This window comes from Corylus avellana, chromosome 3, assembly GCF_965113065.1.
Source record: "Corylus avellana chromosome 3, dhCorAvel1.hap1.2, whole genome shotgun sequence".
Classification (NCBI taxonomy): Eukaryota; Viridiplantae; Streptophyta; class Magnoliopsida; order Fagales; family Betulaceae; genus Corylus; species Corylus avellana.
Window position 1 is genome coordinate 231,249 of NC_142492.1, and position 18,355 is coordinate 249,603.

The 18,355-nt window shown below is 35.4% G+C and overlaps 2 protein-coding genes across 5 annotated transcripts; both read right to left on the reverse strand.

The window, feature by feature from the left end:
• Window positions 1-905: 905 nt before the first annotated feature.
• Window positions 906-6,967, reverse strand: LOC132174723 (phosphatidylinositol/phosphatidylcholine transfer protein SFH13). 3 transcript variants are annotated; one of them, XM_059586374.2, is made up of 15 exons: window positions 6,630-6,967; window positions 5,507-5,627; window positions 5,007-5,310; window positions 4,781-4,880; window positions 4,213-4,479; window positions 3,772-3,849; window positions 3,593-3,697; window positions 3,460-3,509; window positions 3,281-3,380; window positions 2,991-3,089; window positions 2,779-2,892; window positions 2,535-2,697; window positions 1,618-2,003; window positions 1,453-1,527; window positions 906-1,362 (listed from the first exon to the last, which is right to left on the reverse strand). In XM_059586374.2, exons 2-15 carry the CDS (start codon window positions 5,511-5,513, stop codon window positions 1,342-1,344), a joined length of 1,869 nt encoding a protein of 622 aa, XP_059442357.2. In that variant the 5' UTR covers window positions 5,514-5,627; window positions 6,630-6,967; the 3' UTR covers window positions 906-1,341. The 3 variants fall into 3 exon arrangements, with proteins under 3 accessions (XP_059442357.2, XP_059442354.2, XP_059442355.2); XM_059586371.2 differs by having other exon boundaries at window positions 5,507-5,632; XM_059586372.2 differs by lacking the exon at window positions 6,630-6,967 and adding an exon at window positions 5,842-6,356 and having other exon boundaries at window positions 5,507-5,632.
• A 5,446-nt stretch (window positions 6,968-12,413) lies between these two features.
• On the reverse strand, window positions 12,414-16,634 carry LOC132173907 (ubiquitin-conjugating enzyme E2-17 kDa). Of its 2 annotated transcripts, none has more exons than XM_059585578.2 (5): window positions 16,493-16,634; window positions 15,797-15,903; window positions 14,599-14,726; window positions 13,041-13,145; window positions 12,414-12,772 (listed from the first exon to the last, which is right to left on the reverse strand). In XM_059585578.2, the coding sequence occupies exons 2-5, from the start codon at window positions 15,864-15,866 to the stop codon at window positions 12,629-12,631; spliced, it is 447 nt and encodes a 148-aa protein (XP_059441561.1). In that variant the 5' UTR covers window positions 15,867-15,903; window positions 16,493-16,634; the 3' UTR covers window positions 12,414-12,628. The 2 variants fall into 2 exon arrangements, with proteins under 2 accessions (XP_059441561.1, XP_059441560.1); XM_059585577.2 differs by having other exon boundaries at window positions 16,489-16,633.
• Between the last annotated feature and the right edge of the window lie 1,721 nt (window positions 16,635-18,355).

Genomic DNA, 18,355 nt, shown 5'->3' on the forward strand with positions numbered 1-18,355 from the left:
GAAAATGCTTCACTCTTCATTTTTTATATTTTCACTATTATATAATTTTTTTTAAATTATGATTAAATAATAATTCATCTCAAATCTAATAATATATTTAAAAATATATATAAAAAAGAAAATTAGAAAATGAAAATATATGTAACATTACTCGTTAGTTTATTTATTTATTTATTGTGTTAGCCTCTTGTTTTAAGTTTTTTAAAATCATATTTTAGGTGGATTTTTGGTATAGTATTTGGTTTTTGTGTTCTTCTTTATCTTCTATCCAGCCTCCTACAATATGAGATCTGATAGCTATACTACATAAACGCGTACAATAGTTGCCTTTTAAATAATGTTTTAAGAAAGAAAATAAATGCAAAAAATTAGTGTTTGCCAACATGATACATAAACTACATAAATAACATTAGATTGTGAGCTAAAATCAGACCAAAACTCTTTATCAAGCTCAATTTTACTCTCCTTTATCTATTATATAAACAAAACTAACCAGCACATCAACATGTATGCCCCGACCCATTTCTCTGGGCTAATATTGTACCAAAAACTACAATTTCAACAATTTTATGTCAGATGTAAGCCACATGTCCAAATAAAGATCTAAAGTCAACAATCTTGTTACATTAGTTGTTAGCATTCTATTAGGACGGTTAAAAAAATAAAAAATAAAAAATCAGAATTTAAATGAAATATAATAAAAGGGCACCTGACCCCACCATGCTCATATAAAAGTTCAAGCACCCGAACTCTTTTACACGAACTATACCCATTGCATATGCAATCAATAGCTCTCATTGTACCGGATTACCATATGAAAATCTAAGCCCCGTTACTTGTTAATGCTTCTTCTTTTTGTTTCTCTATAGCATTTTAACAAACACATACATGGCATTGGAGGCACGTTTAAATACATAATTGAACAAGTACAAAAGTCCAATCCCACTTGATATTTATATTTATTTGGTGGCATTGGAGGCACGTTTAAAGGTGCTATTTAGGTTATCCCCGTGACACTGCTTTGCCTCCTCGTAAAGGCATCAGTGTATTCAGTTTAGAGGAAATAATTGGAAGAAAAAAAAAATGCTGTAAGTTAAATATTTCATCAACTTTTTCTTCTCTACATTGTTCCAAAGCCGATGGTGAAAAACCCATACAGCTCGACTGTAAATTATGTCAAGTGCTCGCTACTCACCATAGGAGAGACAACGAGATTAAAAAAGACAAAAGATTTCTTCCCGGCGCCTCTACCAAGTATGTCCCACTACCAACAATGCCCCCGAAATGGCGGCATGCACACGTAACTTTGTTCTGTTCTATTACGGTCAATCTTCCAGGTATTTAACAGAACAGTCTTCTTCGCTGCATCAAGGATACTCACAAGTTATAAACTCAGCTCATGGGAATATGATGGAAGCCAATTTAGTAACAAAATTTAACCCTGATACTTACATGGCATTTAGACTCGTGTAATTTCTCTAGCAACTCACCAATCTCTAGTTGCCTCGCAGCTGTTGAATGTAGTACCTGAAACAATAAGATGAATTGGAATACATCACCATCAGTTCATCAAAATCTCAATTCCACATGACTAAACCTCTGTAGAACAAAACATACTTTCTTTGTTTGTTCAAGGTCGGCCTCAACAGACTTGATCCTGTGCAAAGATTCCATAATCATCCGTTCCTTTTCCAAAGGAATTCCAACAGGTTTGCTGTTAAGTTCCTCAAATACCTTTTCCAGTCTATCAAGACGCTGTATGCATGGACCAATTCGATCTTCTTCACTCACAGCTTCAACTGCTGCTGAATGGTCATTAATGTTGTTTTCCAGTGAATTAGATGGATAAACATTATTCTGCCTTCTCCGGAATTCATATTGTAGAGTACGGAAAAATGCAACCAGTCTGACGAAGAAGGATATCAGTGCTCTTGCAACATATTGAAAATCACTTTTCTCAACGATTTCCTTAACATTGTTGAACCAACGCTTTACTGGAGTGCCTGACAAGAGACGGCAGTTTAAGAACAAGAGGGATAATAATCAAACGCTAAGCAAATATATGGTAATAACCTATATTAGCAATTGTCACGTCTATCAATAATCTTTTCAAAATATTCCTAAATTACCGAATGAACCACAAACAATCTTTTATATTTTGGTGAAAAAGCCACCAAAAAACAGAATGAATAATAATTTATTTAATTTATTTTTATTTATATATATATATATATATATATATATATATATAGCAAAACCCTCATACATTAAAAGTATACAAGATTAACAACCACCCTAAAGGTGTCTCAAACTTGAAAAGCTAACTATTGGAAGAGGAGAAATTAGGAACATAGATTATAGCCCAATCAAAGAGCGAACTCAAAAAAAAAGATTTTAAACGCTTGCAGTCCTCAAAGAGGCACGGATTCCTAGCCACAAACAATATGTTGTTAACATATCCTAGAGAAGAAAAGAAATGATTGTCATAATAGATTATATTAACAAGGACCAACATAAATTACATTAACAAGTACCTTCCAAACTTGATGTTCCCTCACGAGGAGCATTATCCATTTCATCAATTCTAAGGGGTCGATCCTCAGAATGTCCCTCAACTTGATCACTTCTCACAGCCTTCTCAACCAGAGAAAAATTATCATCACAACTGTAGTAGGCAATTGGATCTGATGCCTTGACCTGCATATCAATAGTAGAACACACACATTAGATAAATAATAATCAACACAATCAACGTGAGCCACTGGTTTTAAAACTCACTTCTTCATGAACTGGGTCCAAACGAGGAACTGTGGAGCTCTGCCGTCCTGATGTAGAACAAGGATCATCAATATCTGACCCTGACTCTGCTGTTGATGTATCACTAAATCTTCCCTGGATTTAGAAGAAGAAGAAAAAGAGAATGAGCTATATAGGAGCAAGATATACTAATAATGCAACATCATACTTCTGCCAATGAAACTAAGACTTGCCTTCAGTGGACGTATCTTAGTATAAGCGTCAAATTTCTCCTGGTCCATAGAAACTCTGGTAATTTGCCTCACAAATTTTGCTTCCACATGATGTACGATCTAAACATGGGGAGCCAAAGTCAATAGAAATTTCATTCCTAAAAAAGATTTCATAGGCATGGACTATGGACTCAACATAAATCAGGCCGCAAACGATAATATATCACATAATGAAAAAAAAAAAAAATATATATATATATATATATATATATATATATATATATATATATATATTGCAAGAAAAAGCTTGCCTTCATTATGTCAGGATTATTCCATGGGCCTTTGTTAGATCTAAGGCACCCTCCTTCTGTGGAACAGGTACATGAACCACCCAAGAAGTCTGGCAACTGACTGAAAGGAAAAGTGTCTAAGCAACTATTTAACAGATACTAACTTTTAAATGAGACAGAATGAACAGATGAAAGATTACTTTGAATCTATGACTTCCAGTAGTTTAGACAACGATTTGGGTTCCAGAACCTTCAATTTAAGAAGATCAATATAAAGTCAGTTGAGGCTGCATGAGAAATACAATAAGGTAGTCCTAACTATATCCCCATTACCTGTATCTTTGCAATAGTCTTTGCATCAAGAAATTTCTGTGCAGCAGGCCAAAGCATCTTTTTGAAGCCCGGACCAGCATTGACAATGTACATTCGATGTAAAGTCTGTAGATTTATGGTAATAATTACACACCAATACATTATTGGAAAATAAGATATCATTAGGGAGACGCCAGTACCTCGGGGTAGTAACTGTTGTCAATTTTTGTCATGGCAGCCAAGAGATTTGCAGCAGTCCGGGTGAAATTCTTAATGCCCTGTATTTAACATAATTGTCAATTGCCAGTTAAAATTATGCAGAGAAGCACTATGTAAGTTATACAAACAATCGGCTATTAGTAGAAGAAAATATTTTGAAGTTCCTATCAACAAGCATATAACGAGTCTTTTATTCTCGTCCCTGTTTATTGAAAGTGTGACCTAGTGCACCCAAATTATGATACAGGTGACAGGTGTACAAAGCACAAAATATGGATGTTAAACCTGACTGAACTCTTTAAAGTACATGCACAACAGGAAACAGCACCGATCTCCCTCAGTTAGCAAAAATTTGATAAATTTTCTCCATGACAGACCAAATTCAATTTGACAGAGGCATTCCCACGTAGAAGTCAACATACCAAGCCCTGGACATCCAGTATCGTTGTTGTCGAACAGATCCGCCTTTTTGCTGCAATTGAACAAGCAGGAAATTTCTCCTGTAAAGCCCTTTCAAACTCTTGTACATGGTACTTTAAGTAGCGATCTATCGTGGTGATGCGCATGAGCCTACTTGGATGAGCTTTCCCAAGCCTCTCGATGTAAACTGGCCTGCCTTCCTTGTCAACTCCATGGTACCCTTGGGGATAATACTGTAAGACTTCTTCCAGCTCTTGAAATTCAAAATCCTTCATTAATTAGCAGAATACAGGGTTAGCATCAGACAGGATGTACATAGTGAGCATAATGCAGTTGCGACATAGTATGGCCTAGTAAAACTCAGATGCAACTATATCATTTTCCCAAGTTCTTATCCTTTTTCTTTTGCCACCAAGTTATCACATTACCGAAAAATTTAGTTACAAGTTTCTAACACCCTTATATTATGCTTAGATTGAGAAAAAGACAGAAAAAGTTCCTCCCTAAAGCATTCTGTAGAACGAATCAACTGAGACTTATATGGCTGGTGTCATAATTTAATATCACTACCTCCATAATGGTGTCAGTTCCATATTCTTTTCTCCAATTGAGCATTTCTTCCCACATCGGGATTGTTTTTTCGATGTTAAAGTCCCTAGCTTTCAAAAACCTGCCAAAGATTAAAAAAAAAAAAAAAGGATTACAACTCAGTTTATTCATGTAAAAGGTGAAACCAGCCAACCAAAGCAGCCAGTATACTCATGTAGCACATTATACATTGAAAGATACAACTAACCTCAACAAAGTATGATAGTCGTCATGCCTGGGAGGCAACAAATCCCTGTCAACGAGTTTTTGACGCAATTCACAGACAGCACTCTCCTCCTTTGCATCCCGCACATCCTCGATTGCAACTTGCGGAACCCTGTAATCGATTTTCCTTTTCCCTCTTTTCTTAAGAGAATGGGTGAATTTATTTGAAGCACTTATTGCCTTCTTCTTGAGGTTCCCAATTTTTGATCGCCGTCTCTCATCTTCAGAATTCTCAAAATCTGATTTTCTCTCCCTATTTTCATCGTGAAACCCCAGTCCTTCTTGGCCTTCAATAGGAAAATTAAAGATTAGTAGTCAAAACAGCACTTGTATATCCACTTATCCACCACTACACATTATTCTAAAGCTTTAATCATCTTTACTCTTCATTTTTCCAACTAATCAACCATCATAAAAAGCCATCAAAATTAGCAAGCAAAAGCACATGGCATGTGTGTCCTAGAAACTAACTAGCAAGCATACCTGACATTTCAGACCACAGCAAAGGGAAGAGTTTCAAGCTTAGTCTTCAGAGGATTCAGAGAAACCCACAGCAAGCTCACGGGCATTGATGCAGTTCTAGCTCACGGGCATTGATGCAGCTCTACACTGTCAAGAACAGAAGGCAGCAACTAAGCATCCCAAAGTCCAAATGCAAGATACCAAATATGTTGCACGTAAATGACAAAGCATAGCATCAAAATTATATATATAAAAGACTAAGTTCCTAATTCAGTAGGAGAAATAATTGTTGGTGACGAACTTTCTTCTATTAACGCAAATCCCCATATCGAAATATCTCTACACATCCAAAGTACCTAAATGGCAAATCAACAAATGCTTTTGGTTGTCGATAAGAAAACGACTAGAAGATGGAAGGAAGGAAGCAACTTTCTTGTGATGTGGTACTTTCCCTGTGTCTCCGAATACATAAAAAAAAATTGCATTTTCCTGTAAACCTACAATTATTTTACTCCAAATTCTCCGAAAAATTAAACCTTTTCACAAGAAAAGCCAGAATTTTCACTTCTTCTCATCACTTTCGAGCAAACCAAATAAATTCTTTAACTTTCAACACTACTCCTATAAATCCTGAAAATCCAATAGATCTACCTCGACAAAATCCCAAAAAGAAATAAAATAAAATTCCAATCAGATATTCAATTCACCGCCTTTCATGGTTTTTCACTTCCTTATTCACCGACGAAATAATAAAAAACCAAAATACACCAAATTTCCAAAAGATTCAGAAGGAGAGCAGCTAAATTTTAGCTGAAACCTCATAAAGCAACTCAAAGTCTCAAAATTCAGCAAAAAATGAAATAAAAAAGACTCGCTGACAATAGCTCTGAAACTAATGCAACACAGTGACGCCGTTAAAAGAATTGAAAAAAAAAAAATTAAGCATTAATGGCAACAATCACCGATCACATTTATAGTAACGTTCTCCACAAACTTCAAAACGCATTAAATCTCATCAATGCAGATTAAAAACAACGCCTTAGATCTCACATTAAACTCGGCGTAGAGACAGAGCACCGCACGCATCCTTTACTTGGACCACAGATTAAAAATAAATAAATAAATAAAAACTGTGAAAACGCACCGTCAAAGAAAACTACAATCGGATAAATGGAGATCGCAAGCTCCTAGACTCTAGAGGAGCTATAAGACCGTTTTTCAAGAGCCGGAGAATCTCAGGGGAAAATATTCGAAATTCACCAGCACTTCAGAGTCGCATAAGCTCTCCGGGAAAATAAAGGAATTTTCTCGAGAAAAAAGAAAAAAAAAAAAAAAGACGGTAGAGTTCTGTGAGCTCGAAGGAAACAAAGAGAGATCTGATTTTCGCTAAATATTCTCTCTCTCTCTCTCTCTTTTTCTCTTGTAATTAATTGATTTATATGATAGGTTGTTTGGGTTTCACTTTCTCTCTCTCTCCCAAACGATGTTGTGGAGAAGAAAGAAGGTTCCAGCGCCCCCCACGCCACTTTGCGTCGCTTATTAAGAATTTGGGTTACGTGTCATTTTCTGCTTTAAATTTTACTCCTAAACTTTCTACTCATAAATTGGACCAATTGTGACTTTACCCTCTATTTCGCAAAGTACCAAATTCCCGCATTTTATGTTCCTCCTAGTCCTACTGCTCTTTATTCTTAACCACCAAGCTACCAATTTTTTTTTTTAAGGTCACTTTGTATTTGTCATTGCAATTAAATTTTTTTAAAAAAAAAAAAAAAAAGGTGGAATTTGAAAATATGATTTTTTATAATCATATATATATATTTTGTGCCACGCAATAATGTTCAAATTTAAAATATTTATTCTGATACCATATTAACTAACAAAAATTTTACAAATATTTCATAAGATTGACCTAACAATATCCACCAACTTTTTTAACAATCACTTATTCAAAAACCGTTAGAATATATCACATCAACTTTGTGAAATATTTATAAGAAATAATTAGTGCTCTTTTAAATTTCAATTCGAATCGAAACAAAGCTAAACATTCAAATAAAGATATTTATTTGAATGTTTCAATTCTAATTGAAATTCAACAAAGCTAAAACACCCTCTTCTTTAAAATCTATATTTCAAACGTCATTGGAACTTATAAATTGCTCTTGAAACTTAAAAAGCGAAGAAGAAAGTGGTGGTTAAAAGGAGGAATGATTACTAATTCGGTGCAGGCCCGAAGGAAATACGGGATGATGGTTGAGATGGGGCACCGGCGGAGCAAAAAGGAGTAGGCTAGCCCTATTAGGATTTAGGCTATTAGTTACTACCCATTTTTGACAGCATATATAGCTTAACCCACTAGGCTGGTCGTTGGCTCAAGATTGTCTATCATATCTCTCCCCTGAGTCCTCTCTAAATTTAGATTTGAGTAAATATTTTACAACCAAAATCAATAATTGTGTCACCACTAATTAATTAAGTCTCAAATAAATGTTGAGTAGTTCATGAGTGAATTGAATAAAGGTTTTCTTAGATTTATTACTCAAATTTTTAATGACATGTACAATAAGTTGTTGAACATTCATATCCCCTTTCATAATTCTCCTCCTTATTCCCACGCTGCCGCCAGAATAGGTTGTCTGACCACTCTCACTTTTGTGGTTGGAGTTGGAGCTAGGTAGCATGAGCGGAAGTAACATTTTGTGTTGAAAAAAACATGGACATATCTAGGGAGTTAGTTGGTAGTTTGGTAGTTTGTTAGTAGGCATAGACCAACCACTCTGTCCATCACGTAACATTAAGGAACGCAATGCATGACAAACCTAACACCCAAGTGTATATATATATATATATATCATTCTTTTTTAACATTTATTTTCTTTTATATTTGATTTGCAAGGATAATTTGTATTCATTAATTTTAAGTACTTTTATAATTCATCCTTCCAATTGAGTATATGTTTTATCTAATTTACCAAATGTTTAAGAGTACTTAGAGAACTTTTTTTTTTTTTTTTTTTGTGTCGGTTTGGGAAAAACTTAAGAATAAAAGCAATTAAAGAAATTGATAAATGTGGGGGTCCCATCATAACACGCAAGAAAACGTAAGGAAGGTGACATTTGAGTGAGATGTTGTTCATTAAGTCTATCTAATCATAATTTTACTTCATAAGAAGTGGTTGACACGGAAAAGGAATTACAGCTTGACGCGTTTCAAGCTAAAAATACACGTGGATGATAACTGGCAATTGCCAATATCGTTGCTGTTTGCCATGAAATGCTTCTAGAGAAAAACCATAATATATATATTTACATTAAAAACGACTAGCTTCTCATTCTCATGTCAACCACCAAATTAAGAAAAACCTAAAAAAGAAAGATGCTTGCCTTATCTCCAAAATGATTGTCAAACTAGGAAATTGTCAAATATGAATCTCTCACTGTGGAAAGTGGAAGTAGTCATCCAATACAGTGCATAAAAGTAAACCATTAGCGGTGGATCGACTTCACGTTTTAGTCAATGACGACGTATTATGTGGACACCGTACCGTATATAGCGTATAAAGTGGGTAATTATAATATATAGGCCAAACTTTGGCTAAGTTGCAACCGCGCGAGGGGTCAAAATTAAGATGGCCATGTACAAAAAAAAAAAGCGATAAAGTAATTAAGCTGCTTTAATATATGCTCCAGAAATTAAAACATAATATTAATGAAAGCAATAGCTACACTTAATTAATTAATTTACTCAAATTTTCATAAATAACATTTTTTCTAAACCGTTGATTGCAAGTGAGAAGAGATTGAGAGCGGTAGAGTAGTGATCAGTAGGGGGAATGTAGAGTGTAGAAGGGCACACGAGGTCCAAGAAAACTGAAAAGCAAAGCGACTAAACATGGAAAGGGAGAGGCAGAGAGAAGAAAGAAGAAAGAAGAGAATAGTAGCGGAGGCTGAGGTGAGGCTCCATCGCTAGAAAAGTCTGTTTCAAAAGGACAAGAGATCGAGAGTGACACATCATCGGCAGAATAGCAATTTAAATTTGCATGCAGTTTCTAGTCACTTTCATTTCGTCTCCGTCTTCGTCTCTGTTCCTATTTAGTCTTTTAGAGTGGGGGTGGGGTGTCTCTTTTTGTTTTTTTAAGTGCATGCTTGTGGTTGTGGTTGTGGTTGTGGTGTAGCATATTATTATTTGTATATATGTATATAGAATTAGTGTTGTGTCGGCACTGTCGATAGCCACCTCAAAAAAGAAGACAACATGTGTATTGTAGATTATATATATATATATATATATATAGTAGAAGAAGAGGATGGATTTGGGTTGGAGGTTTCTTTTTCTTCTTTTGAGTGTTTCGAACCCCTGCAGTAACTCTTTTTTGAACCAAGGAAAAGCAAGGAAACCCCGTGATTCTCTGACTCTCACTGTCACCCTTATTTCGGGTTTTACCGTCGAGAGGGGAGAGAATGTACGTACGGTAATAAATAATATCTCTTCTCCCCTGGTTCCTGCCACTTATTAAAGAGTGATTAAAGAAAGAAAGAAACAGTGGGAGTGGGGAATTTGGTCAGAGAGAAAAAAGCAGGGACCATTGGGAATTTCATCTTTATTTAATTAATTGTTTTTTCTTTTTGTAGTCTTCGATATTTCCGACATTTGCTTTGGTTTTCGGAACTTCCCACATCAAATCAGGTCAACTATCATCTTAATATTTAATTAATAATCTTTTCTCTCTCAAAAAAAAAAAAAAAACCTCCATTAATTCCACTCCCCCTTAATCCTTATTTATGGATGGATGCAAATGATTTTCTTTTTAAAGGTTACGTGGAAAATTAATAAAATTAGAAGCACCTAAATTAATGAAAGAATAATTAATTTGGTTTTGCACATGATCTGTGAAGATGTACCTCGAAGCACGTACACGTTGGTACATCATCTTTTGTTATGACAAGATAGATGATAGATGATAGCTCATTAGCTCAGAATGCACATGGATCATACTTTTGAACTTTTTTTTTATCTTTCAAAGAAGAAAAGCTCATTCTTAACGGTGTGGTGCGTACGTTAAGGCGACGGAAGAGACGAGTAGGAGTAGGATAAGGGGAGAGAAGGAAAAGGTGAGAAGAGTCTTTGTTTCGTTGAAGTGAAGTATGGATAGGGTGGTTTGACTTCCACTGCAATTCATTAGGAGGGAAGGGTAGATTGGTTATTATCATGTTTCCCAATTTTTTTTAGTAATTTGAACAATAAATCTTCAAATCTTATGTTTGTTAAAAGGATTCTTTCTACAAAATTATCCTAACCAGCTTAATTATAATAATTATAATTATTGATTATTGGAATGCGAAGAGGTGTTATCCAATGGAGTATAACTTATCTAAACATAAATGAACATATTGTAAAGACTAGAACTGTAAAAATATTTACCATATTGACAAATTGATGTAACGGTTCACATAATATTTATCACATTATATTCATTTTCATAAAATATGGACCGAAATGTCAATTTGTAAATAGTCATAAAATTCAAATATCCTAGATTAACTAGAACTTCCTTGCTAGTTGCTTCTAAAATTGCCTTTTAATTGAGAAGACTTTTAGCACGCAAGAATGATTAAGGCATGGAAATTTTTGGATTTAGAAATAGAACTTTACTAATCCCTCCTTAAAACCAAAAGCCATAGAGCAATATATCATGTAAGAAACATCAAAAAGAAAGGGACAAATGTTGGTAAGCAGGCCGAGTGCGTACTACAGGAAGTAAGTAAAGAAATAATGAGAAGGGCCAAAGAGTAGTGTTGGAATTATGCAGCCGATAATGTGGTTGAAAGGGACATGCTCCTAAGTTCCTTCTGCCCCCATCGTACGCCTCTCTCTCTCTCTCTCTCTCTCTCTCTCTCTCTGTTTTTTTTTACCCTTATACTAAATGGAGTAATAAATAACAGAGATTTAAACATGGATCCCACACCTGTTGGAGTTGCTGGAGAAGCATTAAAAGAACAAGATGGAAAAAAGGGGGGCAACCCCACAAGCAGATGCCATGCATGTGATAGAGAGAGAGAGAGAGAGAGATGCCCACCTTTCACCCCTCAATAAATAGGATAAATAACCGCAGCTTGGTGAATTGATCGTGTGCACATTCATTATTTGTGCTCAAGCTGTCACTTGCTGTCGGACTTTGTCCTCAGATATTTTACAGTTTTCCATGCCAGTTTGGGTTTAGGTAGCCTCTTCTCTTCTACTTAACGGTAAATCGTAAAATTTATGGCAGAAGAAGACAGCAAAGAAACAAATACAAGGACCAATGGACACAACACAAAGACAAATTAAACTAACGTACATGCCTATTGACCCACTTGCGTCCTTTAGCATTTACAGCCACACAAATTCTATAAAATCGCCATATCAAACAAAACATTTGACAGCAGAGCCCAATTGAAGCAAGAAGAAGCTCTGACAACACAAAGTGCCATCTCATGGCAAAGAAGAAGCAAAAACACAAAAACAAGGCACTCGTTCTGAAATGATTTCTGCATTTGATTTGGGCGATGGATGAGATCTACATTCTACGGGATATATAACAAACGTAAGCAGGTTCCCTTCCTATTTCCTGTTCGGATGGATTGTAGTCAAAGAGTTCCTTTGAGATCCACCTCTATTTTTGTGCATTATCAAAAATTAAGTGCGTAGAGAATGGACTACCAAAAATCATGGTACATATTTTAAAGCATCAATATCTCATCTCTGATTATGTCCAAGAATTGAACAGCAATTCACTCCATGCATATGTCAACCACGTACTCAGTACATGGCCTTTCCTCATCTAAATTCAACAATGCCAACAGGGCGGAAAGAATCTGGCTAGCAAATGTACGGATTTAAAGCCAAAAAACACACTCAATAAAATGCAAACCAGAAATGATAAAATGCAACACAAAAACATGATTTTGCCACCAAGTTCCATATAACTATGCCATGTCTTAAAGTCAGATGTCTCAGATTACTGAAACCCACATTAAATTTCTCCAAGACAGGAGACATCACAACAGACGAAACGCACGCGTTCTTTTAACCTTCAGATCAGCTTACATCTATTTATTTACTAGTAGGATGGTTTTAAGCATTGATGCAGCAGATGGGCCTTAGCCCATGGCATACTTCTGGGTCCAGGAGCGAGCTGTAGTCTCGTACTTCGCTCTGTCAGTCTTATACATGTGAGCTATCTCAGGCACCAAAGGATCATCTGGATTTGGATCCGTCAGCAGTGAGCATATAGAGAGAAGGACCTGCGAGAAACCATTGTTACAATAATGGCTCGTTACAAAATTAACCACAAATCTAAATATTTTCCAAGCACAAAAACAACCTAAATAATAGAGCTGCTTTAATACAACACCAAATTAAACCAAAACTCAGGCATGCTGTCACCAAGTCCAAGCCTAACCCGAAATTGAAGTCAACCATGCACAACTATTGCAAAAACCTACAAAATTGCATCTCATGTCCAACACTAAACAAGAAATATGGATGCCATGACTCAAAGAAGCACATTACCTTGGATATAGTAAGGGCAGGGCTCCACTGCTCTTTGAGGATGTCAAGACAGATACTACCATTGCTATTAATGTTGGGGTGGAAAACTTTTGTTCGGAAGGAAACCTGTCCAAGGCGTAAATAAGAGGTCATGTAAATGCATAAATACAATTGGCTAAAGGACCACACCTCATGATGCAAAGGTCACTCGTTTGAATCTCTCCCTCCCTTCCCCTTGGGCCACTCACTCATTCCCGGGAAAAAAAAAAAGGGGGAGCATAAACAAGCACAGCTAACGTACATCAATTCACCAACGACAACTAATGAAGGCTGAAAAAACTCACGTCCTACCAATCACATTCAAAATCATAACTAAAAAAAAACAAAAAAAAAGTAAGATGAATGTTTTGGTCAAGTCATCTTCTTTCTCACTTTTTTTTTTTTTTTTTTTTTTTTCTCTCTTTTCTATTTGAGTCATAACTGATAATGTGATGGAACCCAGACTACACGTAGCTTCATGCAGTCCAGCAAATTGATAATCATGAAACCAAGCAAACTATTCGGATTAAAATGGACATATCTTTTGACTCCGATATCAAATAAAAGCATGCTTGGTGGCGTTAGAAAGCTTATTCAAAGGGCTACAATTTTGTATTTCACAAAAAGATTTCAATTCCAATGTTCACTACCTGCTGTCAACAAAAGATTTAGGAAGTTCGCTCAACATTGGCTTGAGAGAGATTGTGACTAATTGCAAGAAAGAAACTTCGCTCGACACTCGTGCAGTGTTCGCTCGCAAGTTTAAGACAATTCAACATAAAGGCTATTTTTGTAATTTTACTTTGTAAGGTTGAGACCCTAAACCTATTTAAACATAATAAGGGTGGCTTGGCCAACCAATTTTTGTTTAGTTATTTCTCAGTTCTATCAATAAAAATAAGTTTGAGAGGGTTTTGAGGTTTTCCCCCTATTCCCTATAATTCATAAAGTTTTTTAATTGTGAAGAATTGTGTTTGCAAATTCAGCTTCTCACTATGCCACACTTCATCATAATAACTTTCCAACTTCTAGAACCTGATGAGCTTACTAATATTTCATTCTTGCCAAGTGTCCAAAGTTACAGCAAGACAGGAGGATACCAGGCAATTCACACAACATGATAGGTATTTTGGCAAAAGGCATTTCCACTCTCAAGTGCCATGTGCAGTTCTTAAGTTACTAAGACAAAGAAAACAAGCAGCTAGATGACAGCCAAAAGCCTGTTCTTAAAACCAAAACATGCAAACTCGAGCTAAATTCACCCTCCACCTACTCAAATTCCTGGCAGTAGTATATACACTCTATACCCAGGAAAATCCTTCCAGTAGTTTTAGGTCCAACATTCAAGCCTTCTCTCTTCAGGTAAATAATGAAAATAGAGGAACTTTTCATTGATAAAAACACAAACAAACGATACACAATCCAAGTATTTCAAGTAGTGAAAACAATTACGTCACATATGAAGAAATGCACACACCAAGAAGAAATATGGTTTAAGGAATTAACTATATAAATCGAGAGACATGAGTGGAGCTTTTACCTTGGGTGGCTTGAATGGGTAATCTGGTGGGAAGTGAATGGATACAAGAAACACACCCCCAGCAAATGGGCTGTCTGATGGGCCCATAATTGTTGCTTGCCAGTGGAACATATCATCAGCCACAGGACCTGCAAACATGATAAACCTCTGAATTTCAAATTGTAACACTAATAACACATAAAATAATCACTAACCAAAACGAACCATCTAACCAGAAGAGAACCGGGTATTAGCCTTACTTATTGTTAAGATAACCACCAATGCAAACAAAAACAAAAAAGAGTGGAAGGCATTACCACTTTATGTTGATCATTTCTTAGTCAACACAAACATATTGTCGGATACCAAATCATTCACTAATACACAAACAGAGATGAGTGCACTCCAATTATTCCTCTAAGAGCATGCATAGTATTATCCTACAAATGTTATTACTACTTGCTTCTATTCATTACTTTAATTCAACTTCTATCAATCTTTTCCTCATGGTTATTGTAATATTTTCTGGGCTTAACTTAAATTATTAAATGGTCATACTTCTCATGTACTCTCAAATACGTGTTTATCACCCTTCACATCACAATAATGTGACTACCAAGAAAAAGTACTAGACACATACGAATTATTACTACACATATGCATTGGAGCTCCCTAAAATCACTTATAAAGTACAGTCTTGTCAGATAAGGAACTAATTTGAGACTTTAGACTTGGCACTTACGAACTCCTTTATAATCCAATCACTTCATACGGACAATTTATCTTCCCAATGTGAGACCAACTTTCTGGAGGGTTACAATCTCCCTCACTCAAATCCTTAACATCCTTGTCAGGATCCATGTCATGGAGTACTTTAGCGCCAAATAGTGTTACTAGGTTGTTTTGATATCATACCCACGAAAAGCATTAGCTACATGCGTGCTATTACTCCAAAATAACTAGTCAAGTTGCAATTGAAATTGCTTAAAATCACTTTAGAAGTTCAGTCTCGCTTAGTAAGAAACTAATGTGGGATTTCACTCATTAACTCCTTTATAATCCATCACCTACATGCATGTAATTCATATGTCCAATGTGAGATTAACTTTCTGGGGTGTTACAAATAAGAATAACACTCATGAAACCCTTTAATCCTGAAAGCAGAATTATGAGGATAGACACAATCAACCCAATTTGACAAGTGCGTATAATAACAAACCAGCACTGCATGAAGCAGGAGGGTCTCTCTGGAGATCCTTCAACTCCTTGTTGATCCTCTTCGAAGCCATCACAGAATTCCTGCAGTCTCAGAATCTTCACCGCAGCCTAAAATAAATAATAACAAAAAAAGCCCAAAATTACAACCCCATGAAATAAATGATTCCATAAGATACGCAAACAACATTGAAAAGGAATATAAATCTAACACCCATTACAAAATATAGCTTTTCATTCCCCTCAGCAAAGTGATGGCTATGATTTTGTTATTCATCCTAAAACAATTTGTTATTCTCAAAATCATCAACAAACAAACAAACAAACAAGATTAAAATATTAAAAATAAATAAATAATCTGAAATCGTTCGCAGGCACATGACGATCTAATCAGACAGGAATCAAACATATAAATATTATAAGAATATATTTTTATTAACATTATTTCGGTCAATTAAAAATCAACAATAAAGTAATTATAATAGTTGATTAATCCATAACATGTACTACCACTATCTTCGTCCTAGGAATGCGCAAGATTCTGAACCAACAAATCCATCGAAGAAGAAAATTTTTTTAAAAAAAAAAAAAAAAATCCCAAACAACTATCCAAACCCTAAAACTTTTTGGGGGAAAAAAAAAGTTGATTCATCCAAAATCGAATTGAGAGAGAGAGAGATGGAACGAGAAGCTTACTGACTTCTATCTATATAGATAGAGAGAGAAAGAGAGAGCCTCCGAGCGCCGATGTTGGTGTGCAGAGGTTGAGAGGTGGTGGTGGCGATGGGTATTTGGTCATATAAAAGGTAAGAGAGGGAAAGCGTTACTTTTGTGAAACTCTGGCGGTGAGTCCGCGCCACGTACGTGGGCTATCTGGCTCTCAATTTTCTTCTTTTTAATATTATTTTCTCTTTTTATTTATTATCTCGTCATTTTTTTTTTCTTGTTCTAATCTCCTCCTAACAACTTGAGAAAATTCCTAAATTAAAAAGAAAAACAAAATATATATATATATATATATATATATATATATATATATATATTATTGAATTAGTCTTGTGGTATGATGTCTCCTTAACATTTTTCTCTAAATCTTTATAAAATTATAAATTTACTCTAAAATATATATATATATATAAAAAAGATGGTTTGAGATGGGAGTGATTTGCAACAACTCATATATAGAAAAACGTTAGTTACATCTGCGTTATCACTCTAAAATGACCAATTAATTTAGAGATTTCTTAAAATTTATTATAAAGTCTAGTTTCACCTACACAATGTGAAACTTAGCACTCATAACTATTTTTATAAAAAATGTGGTTGTTTTTTGTTTGAAACCCTAAAAAAAAAATGTTCTATAAATTTTTTTTGTTTTGTTTTTAGGAGGATTTTGTGTTTGAATTGTTGTTAATGGTTTTATTTTGAGAAGAGAACATTAAAAAATAAATAAAACAAAAATTTTAACAAATGAATCTTATAAGTTTAAAAAAACTATGGATCAATTCATATTGTAGCTCTTTTTGTTTTTGTTTTTTTTTTTTTTTTGAAGGAAAATCATTATTATCTCATTAATAGAGGAATCAAGAGCATTAAAACTCTTACAATCACAGAACATAACGTTCTAAAAAATTATAGCCGAAGCTAAAAGATCAAAGTCGTAACTAAAAGATTACATATCAAATACGCTAAACATCCGCTAACCTATAACTAATCTTCAGTTAGAATAACAGATATGCGCTAGGCAGACACAAACTAATGCATATGTAGCTCTTATTCCTCGATCATGGGATCAAAAGGACCCCATGCCTACACACATTCTCCTGAATCCAAAAGCCTGGATATCGTTCACATCCACAACCCCAGGGGTTTGGACCAAAATATAAAGCGAGTAGATTAAGAGAGAGGACATGACCTTATTACAAGCAGCAAGAAAAACAAGAAAAATACAGGGAAAATCAAAGCAATACAACAAAAAATTTAAAAATATGAGCACACTAGGCGGATGACAGCAGCTAGAAGAAAAGCCGATCGCGTGCTTGCCGGAAACCGATGCGTAGATGGCGTTAGAAGCACATCGCGGTAGGAACGCGTGAAAGGACCCAGCAGAAGACAGTAAACAGCAAAGCAGGCGTAGAGGAGATCGGCGGCGTACTCAAAGAATTGGGGAGAAGTTTGAGTGAATCTCCCATGAGCGGCACCCACAAAGTGTGCACAAACAAACACCTGGCAAGAAAAAATAAACAAGCAAACAAAGAACAACAACAGGGAAAAGAAAGCGAAATTCAAAAACAAACACAAAAAAGAAAAGAAACACAGATCGAGGAAGAGAGGGGAGAACAGATCAAGAAAAGAGAGAGGGAAAAGAGAGGAAGGGGGGGAGGGGGAGAAACTCCCCCTCTTAGCTGTGCGGCACTTCAACTCTTTTTGTTTTGGATTCAACTAGTAAATAAAGAATCTAACCTTGACTTGTATTTACTTGAAAGGATCACATGGTAACATCCCTTACCTTGACCCTAACTTAGTATGTGGGTCAGCCCATGGTGATGGGCTTAGATGTACA